The sequence below is a fragment of the Trematosphaeria pertusa genome (assembly GCF_010094035.1).
Source record: "Trematosphaeria pertusa strain CBS 122368 unplaced genomic scaffold BU26scaffold_7, whole genome shotgun sequence".
NCBI classification, from domain to species: domain Eukaryota; kingdom Fungi; phylum Ascomycota; class Dothideomycetes; order Pleosporales; family Trematosphaeriaceae; genus Trematosphaeria; species Trematosphaeria pertusa.
The window spans coordinates 1,360,421-1,383,490 of NW_022987218.1; the positions used below are offsets into that span (position 1 = coordinate 1,360,421).

At 41.2% G+C, this 23,070-nt stretch overlaps 6 protein-coding genes across 6 annotated transcripts; all 6 read right to left on the reverse strand.

Annotated features, from left to right (window-relative positions):
• Positions 1 to 1,344: 1,344 nt before the first annotated feature.
• BU26DRAFT_605042 (uncharacterized protein) lies at positions 1,345 to 2,897 on the reverse strand. The gene is made up of 2 exons (XM_033835561.1): positions 2,555 to 2,897; positions 1,345 to 2,502 (listed from the first exon to the last, which is right to left on the reverse strand). The coding sequence occupies exons 1-2, from the start codon at positions 2,761 to 2,763 to the stop codon at positions 1,578 to 1,580; spliced, it is 1,134 nt and encodes a 377-aa protein (XP_033684143.1). The 5' UTR covers positions 2,764 to 2,897; the 3' UTR covers positions 1,345 to 1,577.
• Positions 2,898 to 3,468: 571 nt separating this feature from the next.
• Positions 3,469 to 4,650, reverse strand: BU26DRAFT_312931 (carbohydrate esterase family 3 protein). Its single transcript, XM_033821944.1, has 2 exons — positions 3,976 to 4,650; positions 3,469 to 3,863 (listed from the first exon to the last, which is right to left on the reverse strand). The coding sequence occupies exons 1-2, from the start codon at positions 4,405 to 4,407 to the stop codon at positions 3,576 to 3,578; spliced, it is 720 nt and encodes a 239-aa protein (XP_033684144.1). The 5' UTR covers positions 4,408 to 4,650; the 3' UTR covers positions 3,469 to 3,575.
• Positions 4,651 to 5,983: 1,333 nt separating this feature from the next.
• BU26DRAFT_426018 (uncharacterized protein) lies at positions 5,984 to 7,014 on the reverse strand (the record flags this gene model as incomplete). Its single annotated transcript, XM_033823653.1, has 3 exons — positions 5,984 to 6,297; positions 6,376 to 6,727; positions 6,892 to 7,014. The coding sequence occupies 3 exons, from the start codon at positions 7,012 to 7,014 to the stop codon at positions 5,984 to 5,986; spliced, it is 789 nt and encodes a 262-aa protein (XP_033684145.1).
• Positions 7,015 to 7,254: 240 nt separating this feature from the next.
• Positions 7,255 to 7,648, reverse strand: BU26DRAFT_312986 (uncharacterized protein). The gene has a single exon (XM_033821945.1). The coding sequence runs from the start codon at positions 7,544 to 7,546 to the stop codon at positions 7,304 to 7,306; it is 243 nt and encodes an 80-aa protein (XP_033684146.1). The 5' UTR covers positions 7,547 to 7,648; the 3' UTR covers positions 7,255 to 7,303.
• On the reverse strand, positions 7,261 to 10,278 carry BU26DRAFT_519305 (RNI-like protein). Its single transcript, XM_033829014.1, has one exon. It carries the CDS (start codon positions 9,859 to 9,861, stop codon positions 7,747 to 7,749), a length of 2,115 nt encoding a protein of 704 aa, XP_033684147.1. The 5' UTR covers positions 9,862 to 10,278; the 3' UTR covers positions 7,261 to 7,746.
• Positions 10,279 to 11,137: 859 nt separating this feature from the next.
• On the reverse strand, positions 11,138 to 12,384 carry BU26DRAFT_457089 (uncharacterized protein). Its single transcript, XM_033824934.1, has 2 exons — positions 11,964 to 12,384; positions 11,138 to 11,907 (listed from the first exon to the last, which is right to left on the reverse strand). The coding sequence occupies exons 1-2, from the start codon at positions 11,968 to 11,970 to the stop codon at positions 11,381 to 11,383; spliced, it is 534 nt and encodes a 177-aa protein (XP_033684148.1). The 5' UTR covers positions 11,971 to 12,384; the 3' UTR covers positions 11,138 to 11,380.
• Positions 12,385 to 23,070: the final 10,686 nt, after the last annotated feature.

Consider the following 23,070-nt stretch of genomic DNA (forward strand, 5'->3'; position numbering starts at 1 on the left):
TTCGGAGGAAGGCGATATGTTGCTATTTCGCTGACCATTTACAGTGGTGTAGGAGGAGGCGACCGAAGGCGGGTGGGAGACTGGTGGATAGCTGGCTGGAGGGGACGTGGACCTTGGTGGAGGCGCAGGATCGTAGTGAGCGAAGCGAAAGTTAATGGGACCGCTGGGCGGCGGACCTTGCGGCTTCGGTGGCAAAGGTCGACCGAATGGAGGTAGCTGCGGACTCCCGGGTGAGGTTGGGCTCTGATGCGTAGGCAGCGAGGCATTAGTAAGCGAGCCTGATCGCAGATCGGCCGTAGTTCTAGATGCAGTTGAGCAAGGGTTCTGTAGTGAGATAGGAGCGACATACCGTTCAAGGTGATGCTGTGTTTGCTGGTGGTTGCGGCCAAAGCTTGTGTCATTCGGGAAGTTCCTATTACCCCATTGCCAGCCAGGGTCCCGGCCTTCGCTGAGCTCCTCACCAATGTAACGTGGTGGAGGTAAGGGAGGTGGCGGTTCTTCACGCGCCCGCGGAATCGCCATGATAGCTCCAGACGGTCTTGGGTTCCGTGCAGTCAAATTGGGTGAGGTTAGGGGACTAACGTGTTTTTTTGGCACCATGGATAAGAAGGAATACTTGTGCATTGGTGGAGGCGGGAGCTCGAAACTACCCAACGGAGCGGCGTGAGGCCTCCTAGTCGCGAAGCTTGGAGGTTCACCCATTGGATCAGGTCCAGGATGCATCGAAGTCGGGTGAGCCACTGCAGCAACCACGTTGATCTCTTGCGCCTGGAAACGCGCTTCGGGAGGCGTAAAATCCGGAGAGGCGAGCGGCATGAAGGCCATATTATCCCTCCTTTCAGAGGCATTGCCTCGTAGCTCGACCGACGGCAGCGTTGGTAGATGATAAGTTGGCTTTGGCGAAGGCGGAAGATGAAGTTCGGATGATATCGGGGGTTGACGTGAGAAGGTTTTAGGCTGCTTTAACGCCATGAATGGAGGAGACGAAGCACGCCTCTTGCCCAAGAGTGGCACGGGTTTCATGCCGCCTTCCGAAATTCGCTTCAAATCGATGTTTCTAGCTATTGTCTGACTCCTATCTACCTTTGCATGAGAGAGAAGCTGAAGGGAAGCCATCGGCCGAGAATGGTTGTCCATGACGAGGGAATTATAGAGCCAGTACGGCTACAAGGCCGTTCTCGTGTGGGTATCAGGCCTCAAAGGCTCAGCCTTCTAATCGCAATCACGTAGACCGTTGGGCGCGGAGGAATGCTGTGCTAGGCGTTTCTGATGAACATTCGGGCTGTGACAAGCGAACCGCTTCGGAGGGGTGAAGAGATATATCCCATGTTAGTGTGAAAGATGGTTGGGCTGAGGGGCGCTTTTCGTGCCAAGCGCACTACTTCTAAAGCAGACTAGTCTAAGCATTGCCCGTTGTTTGCTATCTGGAAGCCGCCGGACACCTTCTCTCACCACACCAACCTCATCTGACGATTATCCCTAGGCTCGCAGACGTGTCGCGGGAATGAACAGACATCTATCGTTCAAACACGGGCCGGTCGGGAAATCCCCCTTCATTTTCTAATCGCCCATAGGCATTAGTGTCTAGCATTTATGACTATTCGCTCAAGCCTGCTCAGCCGCTGGTTCTTCTCTTCGATTTCCTGCCGCAACTTCCTATTCTCTAGCCTCTCTAGCCGTACGTTTGCGGCTTCGGACATGGAAAGCTCTGTGGCAAGGTTAACCCTCGAGGTGAGAATAGAGACTTGCTTGCGAAGTTCCGCAGTCTCCAGGGTGTGGGCTCGAATGAGCTCCTCCTTGTCGAACTGCATCTGGCGGACCCATTCTTGCATCTCTGCCAGCTCGGTATTCGAATTGACTGCCCGGACCCTGCGCATAACATCCGCCTCCCGCTGCTGCACCTCGAGCCGCGCTTCCTCTTCTTTCTTTTTGTTCTCCAGTCTTGCCGCTCGCCTTTCGAATCTCCCCCGCTGCATCTCCGGATCAGGAACGACTAACTCGGCCCCCGAATCCTTGGCTGTGTCGCTTCCTTCTCTACTACCGTCGCCCGTTCCTACCACACCAAGGCCCTTCTTCGCCTTCGATTGGATGGACCAGGGCATCTTAGCGGGAAGTATCCGCTTCCTATCTTTAATGGCGATCAACTTGGCCTTTTTCCTAGCATGCTCCGTTGACATGTCTTGAGATATTGTGTACTTCATGTACATGTGGGATTTATGGTCATGAGGCTGGATGATGTCGTTTTCGGTGTCGGTGTTTGGCTGGTTTGAGTGGAGATCAGGGCCTGGATAGTATGCTTGCTGCCCATGCTCTGGGGGCATTTGGAGGCCTCTTGCGGCGGAGGAGGGAATCCGATTGAAGGGGTTACGACACCCTTCCAAGTCGTCACTGCGCATAAGTTTGATGGTGTCAACGACTTCCCAGTCAGAGGCTCGCGTCGGAGGTGGGCTTGGGTATGATGGGATTTCTATCACACCACCTGCGTGGGTAGGGATCTGGAATCTACGCCATGGGCAGATAAGCAGTCCGCTCAACATTCAAAAGGGCGGAATACCTTCTAGGCGGAAGGTCAGGCTTCGCTGATTTTGCCGCTGATAAATCGACAGCTATCTTTGCTGACTTAAGCAAAGGCCGCGCAGGCTGGGTATCGGGAACCGATGATACTGGTTCATGGAAACTTGTCCGCCGTTTCAACGTGCTCAAAGAAGGCGAAGAGGCTTTGCGCTTGCCTAGCAGAGGGGCTAGATCGGGAGGGCCTTCCATAGCCTCATGTAAACTCGTGATTCCTGCTCTTGTGTGATCATTAATTGCTTGCTGTGCGCCGTCGACTGCCTGTTGAGGAATGCGGCGATCCAGAACAGCATATAGTGGTTGCTGAAACGGACGCTGAGCGTGACGTGGTTGACACCGAGGCTGAGATGGAATGGCTTTGGTGCCACCCCCGCGCTAAAAATGCAGTGCACCTTACGGCCTAGCAGCCTTGCTACTCGTGCAATCAAACTGGACTGCGGGAATCTCATCTACACCCCTGTATTCCTCAAATATGCGGCGTGTCTTCTCTTCATTTTGGCGTCTTTTGAGTATTTTTGTGCGTAGGCAGAAGCTCTGCTTTGCTGTTCGTTAGCATAACCTCTATAGGTTGATGACTCAAAACGAGAGTCAATCAACCAATCACTCTATACGGCGATACAAGCAACATAATACAGTTTTCTTCAGCTATGACATGCGCACGTTCTTCCAGTCAAAGACATACCCCATATATTACAAATTCCTTCAGGTAGCCCTCATTCGATCCCCTGGCCCCTCTTCTCCAATGCAGCCAATGCTTCACCATCACGACGCCTCGTGCAAGCATGTTTGATAGAATGATAGGTAGGTTAGGCATATAAACACGCACAGCAAGTCAAGAAAACGTAATAGTTACACGTGTCACAGCGTCTGAGCGAAACTCTCCTGTACCATGTAGTGCATATATACCCAGTCCACAGCACTTCAAATATATACAATAGAAGTCTTCCGCCCTCCATGCACTCTCTCTATGCCCACCACCAACGAAGCGCGCCTCTTATCTGCATCTAAGCAACGAACTCAACCTCCCTCGTCTTGAGCTTCTCCGCCTTCGCGGCAGTTAGAGCCGTAATGAGCGCCGGATACCATTTATCAGCCATCTTCTTATCTCCGCTGGCATTCGGGTGCACGCCGTCCCTCAAGTCCGACGAGCCAGAGAAACCGGTGTACTGGTCGACGATCCAGATAGGCGAGTCCGTCGAGTTCATGCCCGCTGCCCAGGTCGGAATGGCTTTGTTGAGGTCCTGGATCTTGGTGTTGTAGCTGCCCATGCCCATGGGGATGATTTGGGCGACCTACGCAAGCGCTGTTAATTTTTGATAAGGGATATATGAGGGAAGTGGAGCGAGGGGCGAGGAATGAAAGGGCAAACCTGGATAGACGGAATGGGGTAATTGGAATACTTACCACAATCTTCATCTTGGGGTTATGCGTCCTCATAGTATTCACCAGCTTTGTGAACGCCGCGATGATATCGGTTACCGCCTTGTTCTGCTGCACGATGTCGTTGGTTCCGAGATGCATGGTGATTACATCGGCGGGGTTGGTCTTGAGCCAGCCATCGAGCTGGTTCTGGTTCGCGATGTTGATGGCCAGGAAGCCCGAGTGGCCTTCGTTGTCGCGGTCATACTTGTTGTCGCCGCAGTTGTTCTCGGTCTTGCCGGAGCCGACCCAGTTGACGCTCGCCCACTCGGTGGTTTGGAGCCTCTCCCAAAGTAGAGCGCGCCAGCAGATGATCTCCGTGATGGAGTCGCCAAAGGGCATGTAGCGCAGGGTTGCGTTCTGTGCCGAAACGGCGGCGGCGAAAGTCGCGAGGGAGAGGAGCTTGAAGGAGACCATTGTGCCCTACCGAAAGGTAAATGTAGAATTGAGCTGAAAAGTTGGTTGCGAGGGAGAAGTGGACTGATAGACAACTTTATATCCGCGTTTGTGAATATGAGGCTCGGAGAGACCTCGGTGGTAGCCACTGTCTTCAATTACAGGCGCGGGCCGCGTCCTTTGAAAGCACAGACAATTTAATATCGTAGCGCACGTGTAGGCAGTTCCATAAAGGCCGTTGCTTGAATCTGATCTGGAGACAGTAATATCGAGTACGGCTGACCCGCTGAGGGTTGACTATGCTACTAGATCTCTGGGCCGAGCCGGGATGGTGAACCTGGCTAAATGCAGCGGTTGCGTCCCAGTTGGATATATTTCATCTATTCAACATTAACCAATTCGCCTAGCCAAGTGTTTGGGGCGGGGTAGAGTTACCTTCTGATTGGTGGCAGGATGATTCAAGGTTCCGAGTAAACTGGCCGATATAAACGATAGAAGGTCGGACTCCAGGAAAAGGATTCAATCCTAAGAAAGGCAAGTTGCACGTCTGTAGTGATATCTTATTACCTAGAGAATATCGCCATCTTATGGAAAGGAGAATAGCCCAAAAAATAACAAGAGAGAGGAAAGGGGGAGAGAGGAAAGGGGGAGAGAGGAAAGGGGTGGGTAGTGACCAGTACACGAACCCCAATTGTAACTAAACGATCACTGGTGTCGAATGCGCCGAACATCAGTAAAGTGTCATCGCCGGTGCAACTAGTGACCAAATCAGCAGAGTGCTCAATAGGCCGCTAGATGACGCGACTGGCCTCGTAATTCTCCCCAATCTACAAGACGAATATGAATACGTCCTCTAGCTGGCCGCTGACGTAGGATGGTTCGGGGCTTGCTCGGAGCAACTGTGTTGCATAGCTTGACGGATACCCTGGTTACGGGGATCCGGAGAGGTACTTTGATTAGCGAAAGCGGTATAGTTTGATTCGCCGAGATCGATGGTCGATGAAAGGTGTCGGAGGAAGGGGAAGGTTCTCCTCGCTTTGGCTACCCCTCGATCGGGCGTGCCGCTCGCGCCGGCTGTGGCTGAAAGGTTGTTCAACGCTGAAACGTTGGATCTGCATATATGGAATGACTGAAGTTTGCATATCTTAGTCTGTTACTCCATTTGGGTTGGATACAATGTGGAAGATAGCCGAGCGATCTCCGAATGAAGAGCGCGATCTCCGTCAAACTCTATTCATTTCGTGCTTGGAATATCGAAGGTCCAATTTTAGACGGGGAGAACCATAACGGCCTCATGAAGAATGGGGCTCGGACGTTGTGCCGGTGGTTGATGAAGAGGGGCGATATCTAGCAAGGAAGATCCGCAAAAAGGGCATATGGAAGTGCCTGTAACATGGAAGACCGAGAGGACGACGCGTACTAGAGGACGGTAGTTGAGGAAGCCATATCGGCGGTATGTGGGCAGCTCCCTTCTCCCCGCGGAGTGTTTTTGATTGGAACGGTTGGAGGGATCGATCGTTGAACGGCAACCATGCGGCAGCGTCGTGACCGCGCCGTCTTGATGGGTGCTTACGCAAGGGTCGGTTGATTGAAGGCTTCATCGTTTCCCTAGTCCTCCAAAAACCTTACTCGCGGCTGAGCTGACCTTCAAGACATCTCTGTATGTCAGACTGATCCTCGTGTCTCGTTCATTGCGTCTACCAGATTCCTCAAAAACATACGGTTCCGCCAACAGATCCCAATTAGCAACCGTGGCAGAGCCAAGATCCTCGTCGACCTCAAGCGGTGCAATTCCATGGAGTAACTCTGTGTACGCGGATCCTGTGGTGATCAATAGCGAGCGGGGTTCCTGGAGTATTCGCGTTGGAATGTTGTAGGACGGGGTCGATAGCGGCAGTGACGGGGGTGTGTCTCTCTCCACTGCAGTTGGCTCCTGGTCCTTCTCTTGTTCGGCGCCGTGAGTGTCTCCCAATGCCACGCCTTGTACACCAGCTGGCTCTTGAAGGGTTGCTCCATTCTCATCTTCTCTAGAGGCAGGCTTCCGACTGATCTCCAAACATATCGGTGCACCCAAACTCACGGTCGCGACGACAGGAGCATAAGCGCCTCCATCCTCGTGGGGCATGATACCTTGGCCACGCCGATACTCGTTGATGAGAACATGGTTGGGTTCCTTGTGTGGCGTGTTCGCAAATATATCGATCGCTTTGAACCTTTCCACAACAGGATTTACAAGGTAGGGTGGGAGAGGGGCGGTGAGGAGCGTGTTGTTCTTGGTTAATGTTGACGGATGGGCTTGCAGTCGTCGATGTGAGAGACTAATCCAGCGCTGGGCGGGTATCTATACTGTCCATCAACAATCGTACGATACGAGTATTTGGAATTCGGGGTAATTGAGTGCGATGTGTGGGGAAATGTGGGGCACGAGCCCGAGCAACTCAAGAAGGACGCGACGGAACTCCCACGGGGACATTGAACGTTGGAGTGCAAGAATAATGGTCAAACCTTTTGAAGTATCGATGCCTCTTCCTCCTCGGAGATGAAGTTGGGAATGTAATAGAAGTCAGGCGGAAGGGAAGCAACGCGGAACAATTGCAACGCATCGCGTACACTCAGATGATGGGCCATGGTATGAGAGAGTTGTGAGTAGGGGCCGCGGTTCATCCCAAGGCTAGGAGGAAGAGTCGGCTGATTTAGAGTTGTTGGTGATGGGGAAGAAAGGTCGGCACGAGAGCTAACCTTCTACGCCTGCCCAGATGAGTAAGCGAATCGCGCCATCACGTGAGATATCACCAGCCCCAGAGAATACCTATGCATCCTAGTCGTCGCAACATGGGTACGTCTTTCAAGAGGCATAATGGTTCACGTATGGAATTCAAGCTCTAGTGAATGGCATATACATTCCGTGCATCATCATCTACATATGTCCCAGAAGAGGAGGGGAAGTGTGTGAACAAACACTCGGCCACTCTAAGCTCTCATCCATAGCCCAAACCAGTAGCAAACAATGCATCCACGATAAACCCCTATATGAGTCTGGAGTAGACCAAACTGAAAAAAGAATAAGTGGGTAGAGATGCTGGGCTAGCCACACAGAGTGGCAGCCATGTGTGCATGCGGAGCATAGACAACAAAGAAATGACCAGACAAAGATATCCATGACCTGTGCAGGTATTCTCTCTCGAACCCAAACTCCGGAATGCCCTGGTCTATCCAAAGAAAGGAAATGACTGGAGGCGACTAACTGGACGGCAAACAAACGAGATTCAGAAAAAGGGAATGCGAACCTGCCCAAGTAGAGTATGCCAGAAAAGTGGAACCTTATCCAAGGACCCACGAAGGGGGAGCGAATAGGTTTGCTCACATGACGACACAGCCCCCAGGGCCGCTCCGAGCTCGTCGTCGACGGCCGATGCCGATGCCACCAGCCCCAACGCCAGCGCCACCTTCTTCTTCATCGGCATGCATAAGCTGGGCTTCCCTAGCTCGTCTTCGCCGGCGACGAGCGCCAGCTCCACCCATACCAGCCTCTTCATTCAACATCATCCAATCAGCCCACTTGCGCTCTAGACGCGCTGCAGCCGCGAAGTCGCCTCTCAAGACCCGCTTAGTGTGCTCTTCGACGGTAGGCTGCCAGTTGTAGAAGCACTTCAGACCGATGATCTCTCTCGGGTAAGTGGGTGTAGTCGAAGGAGAATTGGGAGATGGCCGAGAAATCTCTGCATTTCGCGACAGAACTTCTCGAACACCAGTCCATGTAACATTAGCGCAATCGTAAGCTACGATACGGAGGCCGATATGAGGCCGTTCCGATCCTGTAAGTGCTCTTGCACAGCGATTGCGCGTGCGAATGCATGAGGCTGCCTCGGCAAGCACGAGGTCCGAGATGCGAGTGTTGTCCATTTCAAGCGAGGAGAGACTCGAGCAAGCTTTTAGAACAGGGAGCATTCCGGAATCGCCTAGGTTCTCGCAATAGGAAATGCAAAGATGTCGAAGGTGAGGAGCGCAGGGCGAGATAGACAGGGTCTTCAAGACGTCGTTGGTCAGGCCATCGAGCTCCTCGATATCCAAGTGAGTAAGAACGGGCACCGTGGGGAGCAAAGAGTTTAGTGTCACATCGGTCAAGCTGTGACATTTCGACAGCTGCAGGCCTTCCAAGAGAGGCACGTTTCCAGTCAGGGTCTTTACGCCGTCGTCAGTGATCCCGCGACACCGCGTGAGATCAAGGTGCTTTAGCCGCCGAGGTGGAACGATGGGGCGGCCGGTAAGGACGTCTATTTCGTTGTCGACACCTTCGATGAGTGCAGCAAGTGAGTCGTCATTGAGACTATCGCAGTTCATAAGGACGAGTCTCTCGAGTGTGTTGCGCTTGAACAGCTCGACCATTAAGTCTATGTCGTCCCAGCCTCGCACTTCGCCGGCGCGGAGATCCCGCAACCTCGGGCAGCCTTCGATGACTTTGCGAAGGCCACGCGTGTCGATGTTGTTGCACCACGAAATGTTGAGGTGCTCCACCCGGGGGCAGTGCGACGCGATAATCTTCATGGCGGCATTCGTTGCTCCGGCGAGACCAGAGAGATTGACGTGGACGAGTCGGCTGTTCTGAAGGAGGAAGCAATGGATTGATGTCCTGTCGATTCGGCAGCCTTCGAGCGAAAAGTGCTCCAGGTTCCGGCAAGCTTCGATCAAGCCCTTCTTGTTCCACTGCTCTCGCAATTGCACGCAGCCTCTTAGATTGAGATCGCGGACGAAAGGGCCAGCAGACGTAATGATGTTGACGAGAGCCCCAGCGGTGATGTCGCGATAGAATTCGCTGGTGTCGAGATCGCTCCAGAGCTGGCCGTCGAAGCACATGGCATACCAAGCCTTGGAAACGGCTGAGCAGCGCACGATTTCCTTAGGTTTCAAGTATCGAAGAATATGCATGCGGACCTCGGGGGGCATATCGGCCCAGAAATTGAAGTTGGGCCGGCGCTGGGCCTTCTTCCTGACGGGCCGCGAGAAATAGTCGTTCTCGGCCTCGGGTCCCTCCCTGGACAGTGGTCGCAGATCTGAAGGCAGCGGAACGGAAGTAGGGCCATCGGGGTTGATCATGCGGAACCTCGCCTTCTCGTCGAACAGTGGGCTGCCTGGAGGACTATTTGCGACAGAGGTAGGGGCGGTCGAGAAGCCCGCAGACATCTCTGAGGAGTAGGAGCTGCCGTACGAATAGCTGTACGGCGAGCCCGCCGATGCCAGCGAAACACAAGACATAGACGCCTTCCCGGTTGCCCTCAGGCTGTGTGAGCGCGATCTGCTCAAGCCCGCGAGGCTCGGCGAAGAGCCCATCCGTTGTAGTCCATGTAGCAGGCGCTGCCGGCCCTTTAGCTTCGGTCGGTCGATCGGTATGGCTTCGCTCGGAGGGGGCCTGGGTGTTCCGGGTGCAAGGTCAGTGGAAGCGTCAACTACCACCGAGTCAATCGATAACGGCTCCATGGTGATGGGTGAGAGGGTGTTGAGGCCTGGATGGTTGGGCGGGTCGAAAGCGGGGAACGGAGTGTCGTGATGTATTGAAGAACGGTGCGTCGGTCAGCACGTGGAATTGACAAACGCGCGAAGAGGGCACATTCGCCGTCGCCGTCTCCTGGAAACGAGTGTGAGGAGAGAGCTGCTTGCTGCGCGAGGTTGGGTGAGCGGCTCTTGATGCCCGCCGCGGTTCTATAAGCGGGGGTACAGTAGGCTAGGGTCCGCGCTGATGGAGTGATGAGCCGAACAAGGAGGCTTAGACTTCTCAGCCGGCAGGACAAAGCGACAGCATGAGGAATACCGTCTCTGCAAAGCGACGAGATGAGGGCAGAAGTGTACAAGATCAAGACGACTGGGGGTGCAGTTGTACAATTCACTTTGCATGGCGGAGCGCCTGTCGCGGGCTTAAAGCGCCCCAAGCCCGTTATCGCTATCGCTATCGGGTGCCCACGTGCGCCTTCCGGCCAGCAGCACCACATCACCAGAGCGACAAGAAGGTCAAGCGACCCAGCCCGACTGCCGTCTGAAACAGTCAGCCTCCCTCTCGTGAGAGCACTACTTCTGTTCACGATAAGAAACACGTCGGGGGAACGAAGGGCTGCCCTAGCACTGCTCATGTCGGGAGGGCGAATGCTCGGTGGCTTCTCCCCCTGAGTGCTCCGGCGGCGGCATATGCAGGGTAGAAGGTCATCATGGACTTTTCCCCAGCGTGTTCCAGCTGCCGGATGCAGCACACCCACCAATCTGGACCAACCGCAGGCGAGCGGGCGTAGAACTTCCTGCTGAGGCGCCTCGCGTAGCCCCCAGACTAGGTATCGCGGCACGAGGACCCTTCTTTTCGCAAAATTTCTGCTGTAGTATACCCCATCCGTCGGCTGGACAAGTCTTGGAACTACCTGCGCCGGCTCTCCATACCTGCCACTTCAGGCCGTGGGCGTACTCGTAGTGCCATGTTGCCACCACCAATATGCTGACAGGACGATCCTCACACTTTGAAACGCTCGTCCGATGGCTTTGCCTTTGGCAGGAGTTGGAGACGATACCTAGAAACGGAGCTTCGACAGGTCCCCAGTCCAAAAGGCGGTGGATACCTGAGGCATGGCAGCTGACCCCGTCGCCGAACGACCTCGTGCTCATTGACCCTTAAATGCGGTACCTCAACCTGGGAATCATGTCGTTATCTCTTCCCCTTATCTCGCAATCGATCATGCTCGAAGCTGAATGCCCTTAAGGATATCGAGAGGGTGTGGATCTGTCTCGAAGTTGTTGTAGTTGACCGACAGTAACTGTCCTAACACCACGTTCTCGCGGGAGTCCCCAAGGTTACGTTCATGTTGAAGCCATTCACGAGCACATCTGCTTCGGGAAGGTGGGGCTCCGTGCGGGCAGCTTATCGAGACGAGCCCTTAGGAAGAAAATTCCCCTATCTAACGTCTACCAAAATCTAACGCCCGAGTATGCGGAATACCACTGACATCAGCTACTCGCTTCAAGCTTGCACCTCGACACTCTTCAAGTGCCCCATGAACTTCCCATGAATCCCTCTCCAATTCTCCTCACACTTCCCCTTGACGGTGCCCACCAGCAAGCGCGACGCCGTGATCTCAACGTCTTCCACCAGACTCCACTCGCTCTTCTCGTTGTCCTCGTCCTCTCCCACCTTCTCCTTCCCCTTTCCTAGATCCTCACTTCTCGTAAGTCTCCACGTCGTCCGCTGCACGAGGCCTAACGGCGCTTTAATCACCCACTCAACCCCATCGGCCGTGTTTGTTATGTGTGACTCAAACGTGACCGTGGTATCCCACAGCCCCTTGGGGAGTGTATGCATATGGTCTGTTACTTTGTACCGCTTGGTGTTCGGAGCCGCATCGTCGGGGGGCAGAGTCTCGTAGTGCGCGAGCTCCGGATCGAGCTTTATGAGGAGGTCATGGTTTTGGAGGTTTGATAGGGCCGCTTCGAATGTGGTGCCGGACGGAAGAGGCGTGACGTGGTGCAGGTTCGCCGTCGTGTTGAAGGCTGGGGATAGTAAGCATTCGGGCTTCCAAACGAGCCCCCGCCATACTCGGACTTACAGAACATGTCGGCCAGTCTTCGGAATTCCTTCTACGCCAGTGTCAGTGACTCGGTCGCTCTCGAGCGGTCCTGAAGCACGTTGCTATGTTGGCGCGGGAGGTCGCGAGTGCTACGGACGAGGCGCTGTTGCTTACGAAAGGCTAACAGCCCGGCTTTGCGGAATTCTGGTGGGACCAAAAGCGGATTTGAATGTTCAGAGCTGAAAGGACGTGTTCAAGAAGCGAGCCGCCCTTTTGAAGCCTCCAGGGCCAGACATGTCGCTGCAATGCTTCCGTTTCAGCCTCTCGACGCGTTTTATGTCTCACATGCGCATACCTCCTCCCTGTCGAGATCAGTGCTCAGTATCAACATCGCCGTAACAACTGTTTGTAGCTTCGGTTGTGGGATTTCACGCTGCGCTTTGGCCCAGGCTTTGTCTAAGGTCTTGTCGCTCGTCATGTATGCGTGGTGCGATGTGTAATACTCTGTCGCTTATATAAGCTACACGGTCTTAAGAAGCGCGCTTATTAGTTAGTAGTTGGTATTAATTTACGTCTAACGTACTTTACAAACGAACGCCCCACACAAACGAACGCTCTAAGAATGCTAAGCTAGGAAAATTAAAAGGTTTTTCTTAAATAACTAAGCGAAACCTTAATATTTTTCTATAAAATTTTAAATATATATAGAACTATACTATATACACCTTCTATTAAATTTACACTATATATTTCTTATTACGTAAGCTAGAAGTAAGCCTTTTTCTAAAAGTAGCTTGTTATAAGCTATTCTCTTAGCTAAGACTAGAGCTTACTTTTATAGAGAGAGGCAAGAGGTATACTTTAGACTAGAGTCTTTAGTAATAAAGAGGTAAACGTAGTAGTACTATAGAAGCTTAAGTCGTAGTAGTAATTTAATAAATAAAGTAATAACTATAAGAGGCTATAAGAAGTAAGCTTCTCTTAGTTATATATAGATACCTCTTAGTAGAATCTAGAGCTAAGACCTAGCTCTCTTAGATTAGGTTCTAATCTATAGATCTAGTTCTAATCTACCTAATCTACTTTACGTAACTCTAATTATTTCTATAACCTTATACGTAATTCTTTATCTTATAACTTTAGGCTTAGCCTACTATTCTCTCTATTCTAGCTAGCTAACTCTATTACTAATTCTACGATTATAACATAGCTATTCTTTAAGTTTAAATCTTAATAGTACTAGTAAACCTTAATAATAAACTATAAAACTTTAAAGATATATTATATACTATAGTATAAAGTCTTTTATAAAGTTTTATAGTATTTAGCTTAGTAATACTAGAGATATTAGCTTAAAGAGTTTCTAATAAGTAGTTTAGAGATTTTATAAGGTAAGTAGTAAGGTAGGTAGATAATATACTAAGAAGTAGTAATATAATATATTAGGTAGTACTAGTATATAGTTAAATTCTTATAGAATAAGAATAGAAGAAGACTAAGCTATATACTAGACTACTATATAACTATAAATAGACTAAGTAGCTTCTAAGAGATATCTAGCTAGATAGGTATTATAATAGCTTTTCTCTTTTTATAATATTATTCTAATATTACTAAGAGATACTTCTATATATCTAGCTAGGTTCTATTAAGATACCTTTTCTTAAAAGAAAAAAAATAGAGTATCTAGTAACTAAACTTCTAAAAAACTTTCTTTTACGTAGAGTAAAAACGTTAGTTAGAGAAGTTATAGGTAACTCTACTAGCTAGAGTCTATAGGCTTTCTACTACTATTATAATTAGTCTTCTAGAGTCTACTAAGTTATAACTATTTATATAGTATCTTATAGCTCTAGTCTATAATATTTATATCTTCTAAGTAGAGTAATAGTATAGTAGTCTTATTTTAGCTATTATAGTAACTATTTATATAGTATCTTATAGCTCTAGTCTACTACTCTAGCTTTTATAAGTTTTAATTTATAGTTAAAATTTCTATACTTATACCTTATTTATTATAATATACTTTATAAGTAAGCTAGTTATATAAGTAAGCTAGTTACTTTTACTAAGCCTCTACTAAAAAGCTACTATCTTAGTTAGATTACTCTAACTCTAAGCTACTTAAGATAAATCTAGATAAGCTATCTAATTTATCTATATTATCTTTAACTATCTAGTACGTTTACGTATTATATTCTAGCTTACTATAGTATCTATAGCGTTACTAAGCTAGCTAGCTATTATATACTACTACCTTTTTATACTACTTCTTACTCTTATTCTAATCTATAGTCTCTCTTTAAGTAACTAGCTATAAGCTAGCTTTAATTATAAGAGTATTTTTTTTCTAAATTTACTTTCTTTTATATAAATTATACTTCTTTTTCTATACATTAGCTACTTAAAGCTAGATAACTTTAGACTCTATAAGTACTAGCTAATATACTATTAGCTTATTACCTTTCTTAAGCTAATTAAGTAACTTAATAATATAAGTTAGTAATAAATTAAAGTACTATATAATCTTTAATTAAATTAGAGTTAATTAGAACCTTATTTTAATAAAATTACTAGATATTTTATACTTCTAGATAGTAGTATTAGTAGTAGAGAGTATTAGTATATATAATTAAACTTTAAGCTTTAATACTACTAAATCTAGATTAAATAAAACTAAGCTAGTACTTCTAAAGTCTACTCTAATATTATTATCTATAATTAACGTATAAAAAGCTATATAAAACGTAAGTAGAAACTTAATTTTTATAATATAGTTAATATAGCTATATATTAAGTTTTTAACTTAGTAGCTATATACTATCTTTAATAGTAAGAAGTAGCTAATATTAAGTAGCTATAAAAGATATAATAAATATACTAGTATATAGAGAGCTATAATTTTATTCTTCTTATAGTACTACTAGAATTTAATAGAGCTATAGCTTTTATAGCTATCTAAAATTAGTAGATAATATATACTTATAATATAACTCTTAGTATATATATTAAAGTACTTTAACTATATAATACTAACTTTATTTATTATTTAGCTACTTTTAGAAATAGCTATAACCTAGTTATATAGTAGCTAGCTACCTTTATACTATACTAAAAGATAGTTCTTATTTATAATAATATAAAATAGTAGAATCTATATATTATCTACTACTCTTACTATTATAATTACTAAAATCTACTTATAATTATCTAGTTAAAGACTCTTTAGTTATAATTATCTCTTAGAGCTAGTAACTACTATCTAAGGTAATATTATTTCTATTATAAAGCTAGATTTATTAAATTTATACGTATCTTTATTAGTAATACTATACTTTACCTTTATATTATCTACTAGGTTAAACTATACCTAAATAATTATAGAATCTTCTTATTTTACTTTCTAATAGTTATACTTATAATTAAGCTATATTTTAAGCTTAGAATAGTATATAATAAAGTAGTTTAGCTAGATTTAACTAATAGCGTTCTTACTCTACTTAGTAAGTAGCTTATTAGCTATATCTTAAATAGTAGTAAGCTAGAGAGTAAATTCTTACGCGTCTAGGTTAAGTATATACTTAACTATTATCTACTCTTTATTCTTTATAAGCTTTATTAAATTAGATATCTTTTTAGGTTATAGAGTAATTCTATTACGTTAACTATAAACTTTCTTCTACTCTATATTATAGAGAGCTATAGCGCGCTATAAGCTTAGCTCTAGATTCTATTAAATAGTCTAGAGCGTAAGCTATATCTAGAATTTATCTAAAGTTAATTAGATGTTTATAGAGAGCGTTATAATAGAGATAGTAGTATTTAGTAAAGACTTAGTATTTTTAGAAAGTTTAGTAATAAAGTATATTAGTAATAGAATATTTAAGAGAAAACTACTTATAAGTAATAATTACTAGTATATAAGTAGTAGTTACTCTATATAATAAATAAGATACTACGTAAATAGTTACTATAATAGCTAAATAAGACTACTATACTATTACTCTACTTAGAAGATATAAACGTTATAGACTAGAGCTATAAGATACTATATAAATAGTTACAACTTAGTAGACTCTAGAAAACTAATTATAATAATAGTAGAGAGTCTATAGACTCTAGCTAGTAGAGTTATCTATAACTTCTCTAACTAACGTTTTTACTCTACGTAAAAGAGAGTTTTTTAGAAGTTTAGTTATTAGATACTCTAATTTTTTTAATTTTAAGAAAAAGTATTTTAATAGAACCTAGCTAGATATATAGAAGTATCTCTTAGTAATATTAGAATAATATTATAAAAAAAGAGAGCTATTATAACGTCTATCTAGCTAGATATCTCTTAGAGACTACTTAGTATTATAAGCTATTCTCTTAACTAAGACTAGAGCTTACGTTTATAAAGAAAGGTAAGAGGTATACTTTAGGCTAGAATCTTTAGTAATAAAGAGGTAGACGTAATAATACTATAAATTACAAGTCTCTATAGTAATTTAATAAATAAAGTAATAACTATAAAAAGCTATAAGAAGTAAGCTCTTTCTAGTTATATATATGTACTATTTTAGCTAGATTAGGTACTAAGGCTCTAGCTTCTATAGATCTTCTAGATTAGGTCTAATTACTTAGATTAGTTCTAATCTATCTAATTTATCTAATCTACGTTACGTAACTCTAATTATTTCTATAACTCTATACATAATCTCTTATCTTATAACTCTAGGCTTAGCTTACTATTTTCTCTATTCTAGCTAGCTAACTCTATTTTTAATTCTATAATTATAATACTCGCTTCTTCTTCTAAAGCGTTATCTTAAAGCTCTATTCTATTTCTAGGTATAGTGTTTTGTTATTCTACGCTATTTTTATATAAGAGTAGTACTATCTATAGTTCTATAGTATTATATTCTTTCTTCTCTTTCTATTTCTACTATGCCGCCTACGCGTACTAAGTCTTTAATAGTTTACTATTACTATTACGCTAATCTTATTCTACGTACTAGCGCTAATATATCTAATAACTCTTATAGCGCTTACTATTTCTATAATCTACGTTACGTTATAGAGGTATCTTCTAGCTATTACTTAGAGTATATTATAAAGAGTTAGTCTTATAATAAGGTGTTAGACTAGAAAGAGGTAGAGAAGCTAGATTAGTTAGTAGCTAATTTATGTTCTTAGTAGTCTAAGGCTAGTCTTAAGGCAGAGCGCCTTGCTAAGACTTAGTAGCTTAAGCTAAATCGCCTGCGTGCCTAAGAGGCTCGCCTAGACAAATTCTAGTAGTTCGCGAATACTCGTAGTAAGCGCTTATAAAAGTAGTTAGAGCTAGTATAGTATTATTACAACGTGCTGCTTTTAAAAGATCTAGCTAATATTAAGAAGTTAGAGTAGTTAAAGCGTAAGGTATAGTAACTCTTATAGCTATAACTTTCTATTCTCTTAGTTAATTCTCTTTAGTTATTTAACTAGAGTTATCTAGAGAATCTAGAGTTCTAGTTTCTAGGTTTTAGAGTTAGTACTACTAATAAAACTTCTTAAGTTTCTTAGAGTAGTTTCTAAGGTTCTCTAGTAGTTTCTAGGTGTCTTTCTCTAGTAAGTATTCTTTCTATCTTATCTAGTACTTCTACTAACCTTATATACGCTTTTTATCTAGTATCTTTTTAACCTTATAGTTCTAGTCTAGTTCTATCTTAGTTTATTTATTAAGTAGTGCGTTATTAGGCGCTAGCTTAAGTTTAGATTTATAGAATATAGAGTATATTCTTATTATTAGTAGTAGCTTTAGTCTAAAGTTAATAGGTCTAAGTTATCTATTAATCTTAAATAGTCTAATTCGTAAGTAATTAAGCTTTTTACTAGGTTGTTTAGTGTATAAGTTTTTTTATAAAATAAAAACTTTACTTCTCTTCTTAAAGGTTAGTCTCTTAATTCTTTTCTTATTTACTTATTAAGTTATTTTTTCTACTATTTTCTATAGCTTATTATAGATTATTCTTATCTAGTACTTCTTTTTCTCTACCTTTAGAGAGATTATAGCTATATATACTAGTAATCTATATATTCTAGCCTTATAGCTATAATATACTTAGTAGAGAGTTATCTCTATAGTTTTTTATTTTACTATATTATATACTAGTTATACTATAGATAGTAGTTTAACCTAGTTATTTTATTTCTAGTTAATGTAGTTTCTTAGGTATTCTTCTAGAGTCTAGTTTGTTTATTTTATTTAGCTATTAGTTTATAGGTAAAAGCTAGTTAATATTTAATTACTTATCTCTATCTAGCTAAGTAGTGCGTTCTAGAACCTAGATATAAATAACTTGTCTCTATCTATAGTAACCTACTCTAGTATTCTATACTAGCTAAATAGTTATTAGCTTACCTTATAAGCTAGTTCTTTAGCTTTAAGAGTTTTGCTAGTTAGGTAGAAGTATGCGTATTTAGTAAATTAGTCTATAATTACTAAGATAGTATTATACTTTCTTTATAACGTAAGTTTAATTAATCTAGGTAGTTTTATAATAAAGTCTATAGTAATATATTACTATAGTACTATAGGTAGTTCTAGAGGTTATAGTAATCTATATAGTTAATATCTAACTACTTTATTTTATTAGCACTCTATGTATTCTTATACTATCTTTATAACTTTTTTCTTTATTACTAGAAACCTATATTCTTGCTATAGTCTTTTAAGAGTACGTCTAATTTCTTAGTATCTATGCGTTATTATGCTATAGAATTTCTAAAGAAATTCTATTTATAAAGCTTCTAGTACCTTTCTTTTTTCTTACTTATTAGGCGGCTCTAGTTTATTATTCTACTAGTCTTAGATTTCTATAACCTAGCTAATTTATAGGCTATTATACTCTAGAGTTCTATCTAGTTTAGCGCGAAGTATAGCTTTATATTTCTTCTTAGCTACTACTATATAGTTAGCTCTTTAGCTAAGCGCGTCTACTACTCTATTCTTAGTACTCTTCTAGTATTAGATTATAAAGTCTAGTGTAGCTAGCGTTTCTACCTACCTAACTTATTATCTATTTAGCGTTTTTATTGTTATAAACGCTGTAAGGTTTTTATAGTCTAATACTACGTTAATAGAGTACTTAGCGTCTTCTAAGTATATTTTCTATTCTTTTATTACTACTATAATAGCTATAAGTTTCTTATTATATATATTATAGTTAAGTTCTAGTACTAAGAACTTTCTTAAGTAGAAGAAGTATAGTTAGTACTTACTATCTTCTCTAGGTTAGCTAAGGCATGCCTCTAGTACTCTATCTAAGGTATCTATTTTAACCTATATAGGTTTATTTTTATTAAATATTTGTAATAGTAGTATAGTAGTAAATATTTATTTTAGCGTCTTAAACGCCTATTATTATAGGTCTTTCTATCTAAATTCTTAGTTCTTTTTAGTAACCTTTATAAGTAGTATTGTAATCTATAAATACTCTTAGATAAACTTTTAGTAGTAGTTAGCAAATCTAAGAAAGAATTATACTTCTTTTACTATCTAGAGTATAGGCTAGTTTAGAATCGCCTAAACCTTATCTATTTCTATCTAGATTCTCTCGCGAGTTAGATAAAATTCTAAGTAGCTAGTCTCTATATAATAGAATTCGCTTTTATTAAAAGCTATTAGAAGTTTATACTCTCTAAACTTCTATAGCGTTTTTTATACGTAGTTCTTATATTCTTCTAGTTCTCTCTTTAAATATATAAGTACGTTATCTAGATAGGCTATAGTAAACCTTTCTATATATTTATATAGAGCTGCGTTAATTATGCTTTAGAACGTTGCTAGTGTATTAGTAAGTCTAAATAGCATAACTAGGTATTTATATAGTTCTTCTCTTATTCTAAAGGCGGTTTTCTATTTATAGCCTTTCTTAATTCTTATTTAGTAGTATTCTTCTTAGATATTAAACTTTATAAACTACTATACTCTTATAAGCTAGTCTGTTAGCTCTAAGATTATAGATAGTAGATATTAGTTCTTTTAAGTTACTTAATTAAGCTATTAGTAGTTAATATATAGCCTTAACTATCTATTTTTCTTTAGTATAAATAGTACTAGTAATACTATTAGACTTTAGCTTTCTTAGATATATTCTTTTTAGAGAAGTCTCTCTAGATACCTTTAAAGTTTCTCTCTTTACCTATAGCTAAGTAGGTATATTAGTTCTAGTTTTAGCGTAGCTTTATTTTCTATAGATATCTTATAGTTCTATAGCTTATATTTAGGTAGAACGCTATTATTCTATCTATTAAATAATAACGCGAACTTCTTATAGTTCTTTTTAACTTTCTAAAGTAGTTACTCTATATTAGGTTGTAGCTTTCGTATCTATATAACGCTAACGTCTTAAGGTTATTTTCTTACCTATTTTGTTAAACTTGTAGAGGATATTCTTCTAATCTTTACCTCTAGCTTTTAGTAAGCTCTTAGGTAGTATCTTACTCTAGCCTTTTATACTACTTTAGGCCTTCCTTAGAGTTCTAACCTAATCTAACTAATATTAGAGTTATATCTTTATAGCTAATCTAGCTCTAGAAGTATATCTATATTTTCTAGTTCTATAATATTATAGAATTATTGTTTCTATATTCTCTAGACATCTAATACCTATGCCTTAGTTTCTAAGTAAATCTATTCTTAGCTAAAGGTAGGTAGCTAGTTATCTATAAGTTATACTTAGTATAGCTATTATTTCTCTTAAAATAGTATATTCTATAGTTTTACTAGGCTAGTAAAAATATACGTTTTTACTACTTTACTATCTATATAGGCTATAAATTTTTTATTTTCTAATATAGCTTTTACGCGTAGCGTTCTAGGTTTTAGAGTAATAATTTTACCTATAGTCTAAATAGAGCCTTTCTAGGCTAGACCTCTACCTTAGAGGTCTTCTAGTTTTTTAACTTTAAAGAGGTAGCTAGTGTTAATCCTTATTTCTTTTCTACTATGTGTACTAGGCACCTTTCTAGTAAACATATAGTCTAATAAAGTTTTATATATTTATTCTTAGCCTTTTTTCTATAGTATAGGTACTTCTATTCTAGAAAGTACTACTTATAGTTAAGCGTATAGTAGTTAGAGTATTAGGCTATCTATCTAATAGTTTAGTATTATTTTTAGTAGTACTAGCATTCTATAGCATACTACTTCTATAGTTTAGCGTAGTATTCTTCGCCGTAGACTTTCTTAATTAGTTCTAGTATTACTATTTAGCTAGTATCTCTAGGGCGTAGGTCTATATACGTAGCTACTTAAATCTCTTCTTTATCTAGTTTCTATGTACTAATAGCTATCTTAACTACTACTTTACTCTTCTCCCTATAGACTACTAGTAGGTAGGCCTAGTAGACGTAGTTATAACCTAGATAGTCGCCTTTATATAGCTAGTACAGCTTCTACTATAGGCGTGCTTTAATTTTCTAGTTATATAGAAATAGTCTAGAGAGTTTCTTTTCTTATAATAGTTTAGTTAGGTATACTTTATAGAAGAGATTCTTATACTTACCTCTTTCTACACACCTTAGTTACTACTACCTAGCTTTCTAGACTCTAGAGTAATATATAGAGAAGCCTTAGTATATCTTCTAGATATACGTGTATACTTCTTTATCTATAAAGTATTCTACTAACCTAGCTACTTTCTTAAGAGCGTCTAACGCCTTCTAGAATTTATTATTAGTAAATAGAATATTCTAGTATACGTACTAATAGTTCTATATATTATAGAATTCTACGTATATCTAGTACTATCGTGCGTTAATATATTATTAGATAGTATCTAGAGTAAGGTATTTAGTATACGTAGAGTATTCTAGCATAATTACTCTAACTCTTATTAGGTACTATTCTAAGTTAACCTTATTTCTCTAGTACGTTATATAGCTATTATTATAATATACTATCTATAAGAGGCTATTATAGTCTACTTTAATTATTCTAACTATTTTCTTTTTCTTTAGGTATTTTTGCGCAAAGTATTCTTTTTCTCTATAGACTAGGTATAGTTCTTTCTTAAAGTATTATGCCTTCTTCTTATTTTTTAGAGTCTGTTTTTCTTTCTATAGGGTCTTAACCTAGTCTAGGTCTATAGAGTCTTCTTAGAACATAGTCTATAGTTGTCTAGTTCTAACTATTACTAGAATAAAGTAATCTCTTAACTATTAGCGTTCTAAATTTTATTTATATTATTAATTATTAATCTTAACTACTATCTCTATAGTATTGCTTAGATTTTCTAGTTGTTTAGCGTACGCGATATTATTCTTAACTAACTTCTTTAACTCTTTATAGAAGAGTTCTACTAGCGTAAGGTTATTCTAGTCTAGGTAAGTACTTAGCTACCTAAACGTAGCTGTATACTAGGATACTAATCTAGTTTATTATAGTTAGAATAGCTTTTCTTAGACTACCTTATATACGTTAACTTCTCTAAACGTTTCTTTAAGGTGCTTTATAAACCTAGTCTAACTTTTAAAGATTTTGTCTATAGACTATTATATTCTCTTTATATTACCTTTATTTTCTAGCTAGTCTAATATATAGAGTTTAGTCTACGTAAGAGCCTTCTCTTCTATATTTATTATAGCTTCTAGAATCTTATTCTTATTCTATAAGAATACTATAGCGTTATATTATAGGTAGAGTTCTATAGCTACTAGAAATACGTTAAGGTTCTCTCTTTTACTATTAAAGCGTTGTAGTAGAGTAATCTTAGCCTAGGCCTATTATTTTACTATAGCTAGCTCTTCTACCTACTAAACGCTTATCTTCTAGAGTACTATAACAACCTATTAGAGTTCTATAATCTATTCTTCTATAGTTAGCTTTCTTACCTAGGCTTTTTCTAATTAGGTTCTAACTATTAATATGTTAGTTCTACTCTTTAACGTTAGGTAGTTATTTTATTACAAGCTATTCTCTTAACTAAGACTAGAGCTTACGTTTGTAAGAGAAGGCAAGAGGTATACTTTAGGCTAGAATCTTTAGTAATAAAGAAGTAGACATAATAATACTATAAATTATAAGTCTCTATAGTAATTTAATAAATAAAGTAATAACTATAAGAAGCTATAAGAAGTAAGCTTCTTCTAGTTATATATATATACTATTTTAGCTAGATTA

Coding starts and splice junctions, on each gene's coding strand:
- BU26DRAFT_312931 (XM_033821944.1), bottom strand. CDS start 4,407: ATGGTCTCCTTCAAGCTCCTCTCCCTCGCGACTTTCGCCGCCGCCGTT. Junction 3,864..3,975: donor ACCCCAAGATGAAGATTGTG/GTAAGTATTCCA, acceptor GCGCTTGCGTAG/GTCGCCCAAATCATCCCCAT.
- BU26DRAFT_605042 (XM_033835561.1), bottom strand. CDS start 2,763: ATGGAAGGCCCTCCCGATCTAGCCCCTCTGCTAGGCAAGCGCAAAGCC. Junction 2,503..2,554: donor CCTGACCTTCCGCCTAGAAG/GTATTCCGCCCT, acceptor CCCATGGCGTAG/ATTCCAGATCCCTACCCACG.
- BU26DRAFT_519305 (XM_033829014.1), bottom strand. CDS start 9,861: ATGGAGCCGTTATCGATTGACTCGGTGGTAGTTGACGCTTCCACTGAC.
- BU26DRAFT_312986 (XM_033821945.1), bottom strand. CDS start 7,546: ATGGATATCTTTGTCTGGTCATTTCTTTGTTGTCTATGCTCCGCATGC.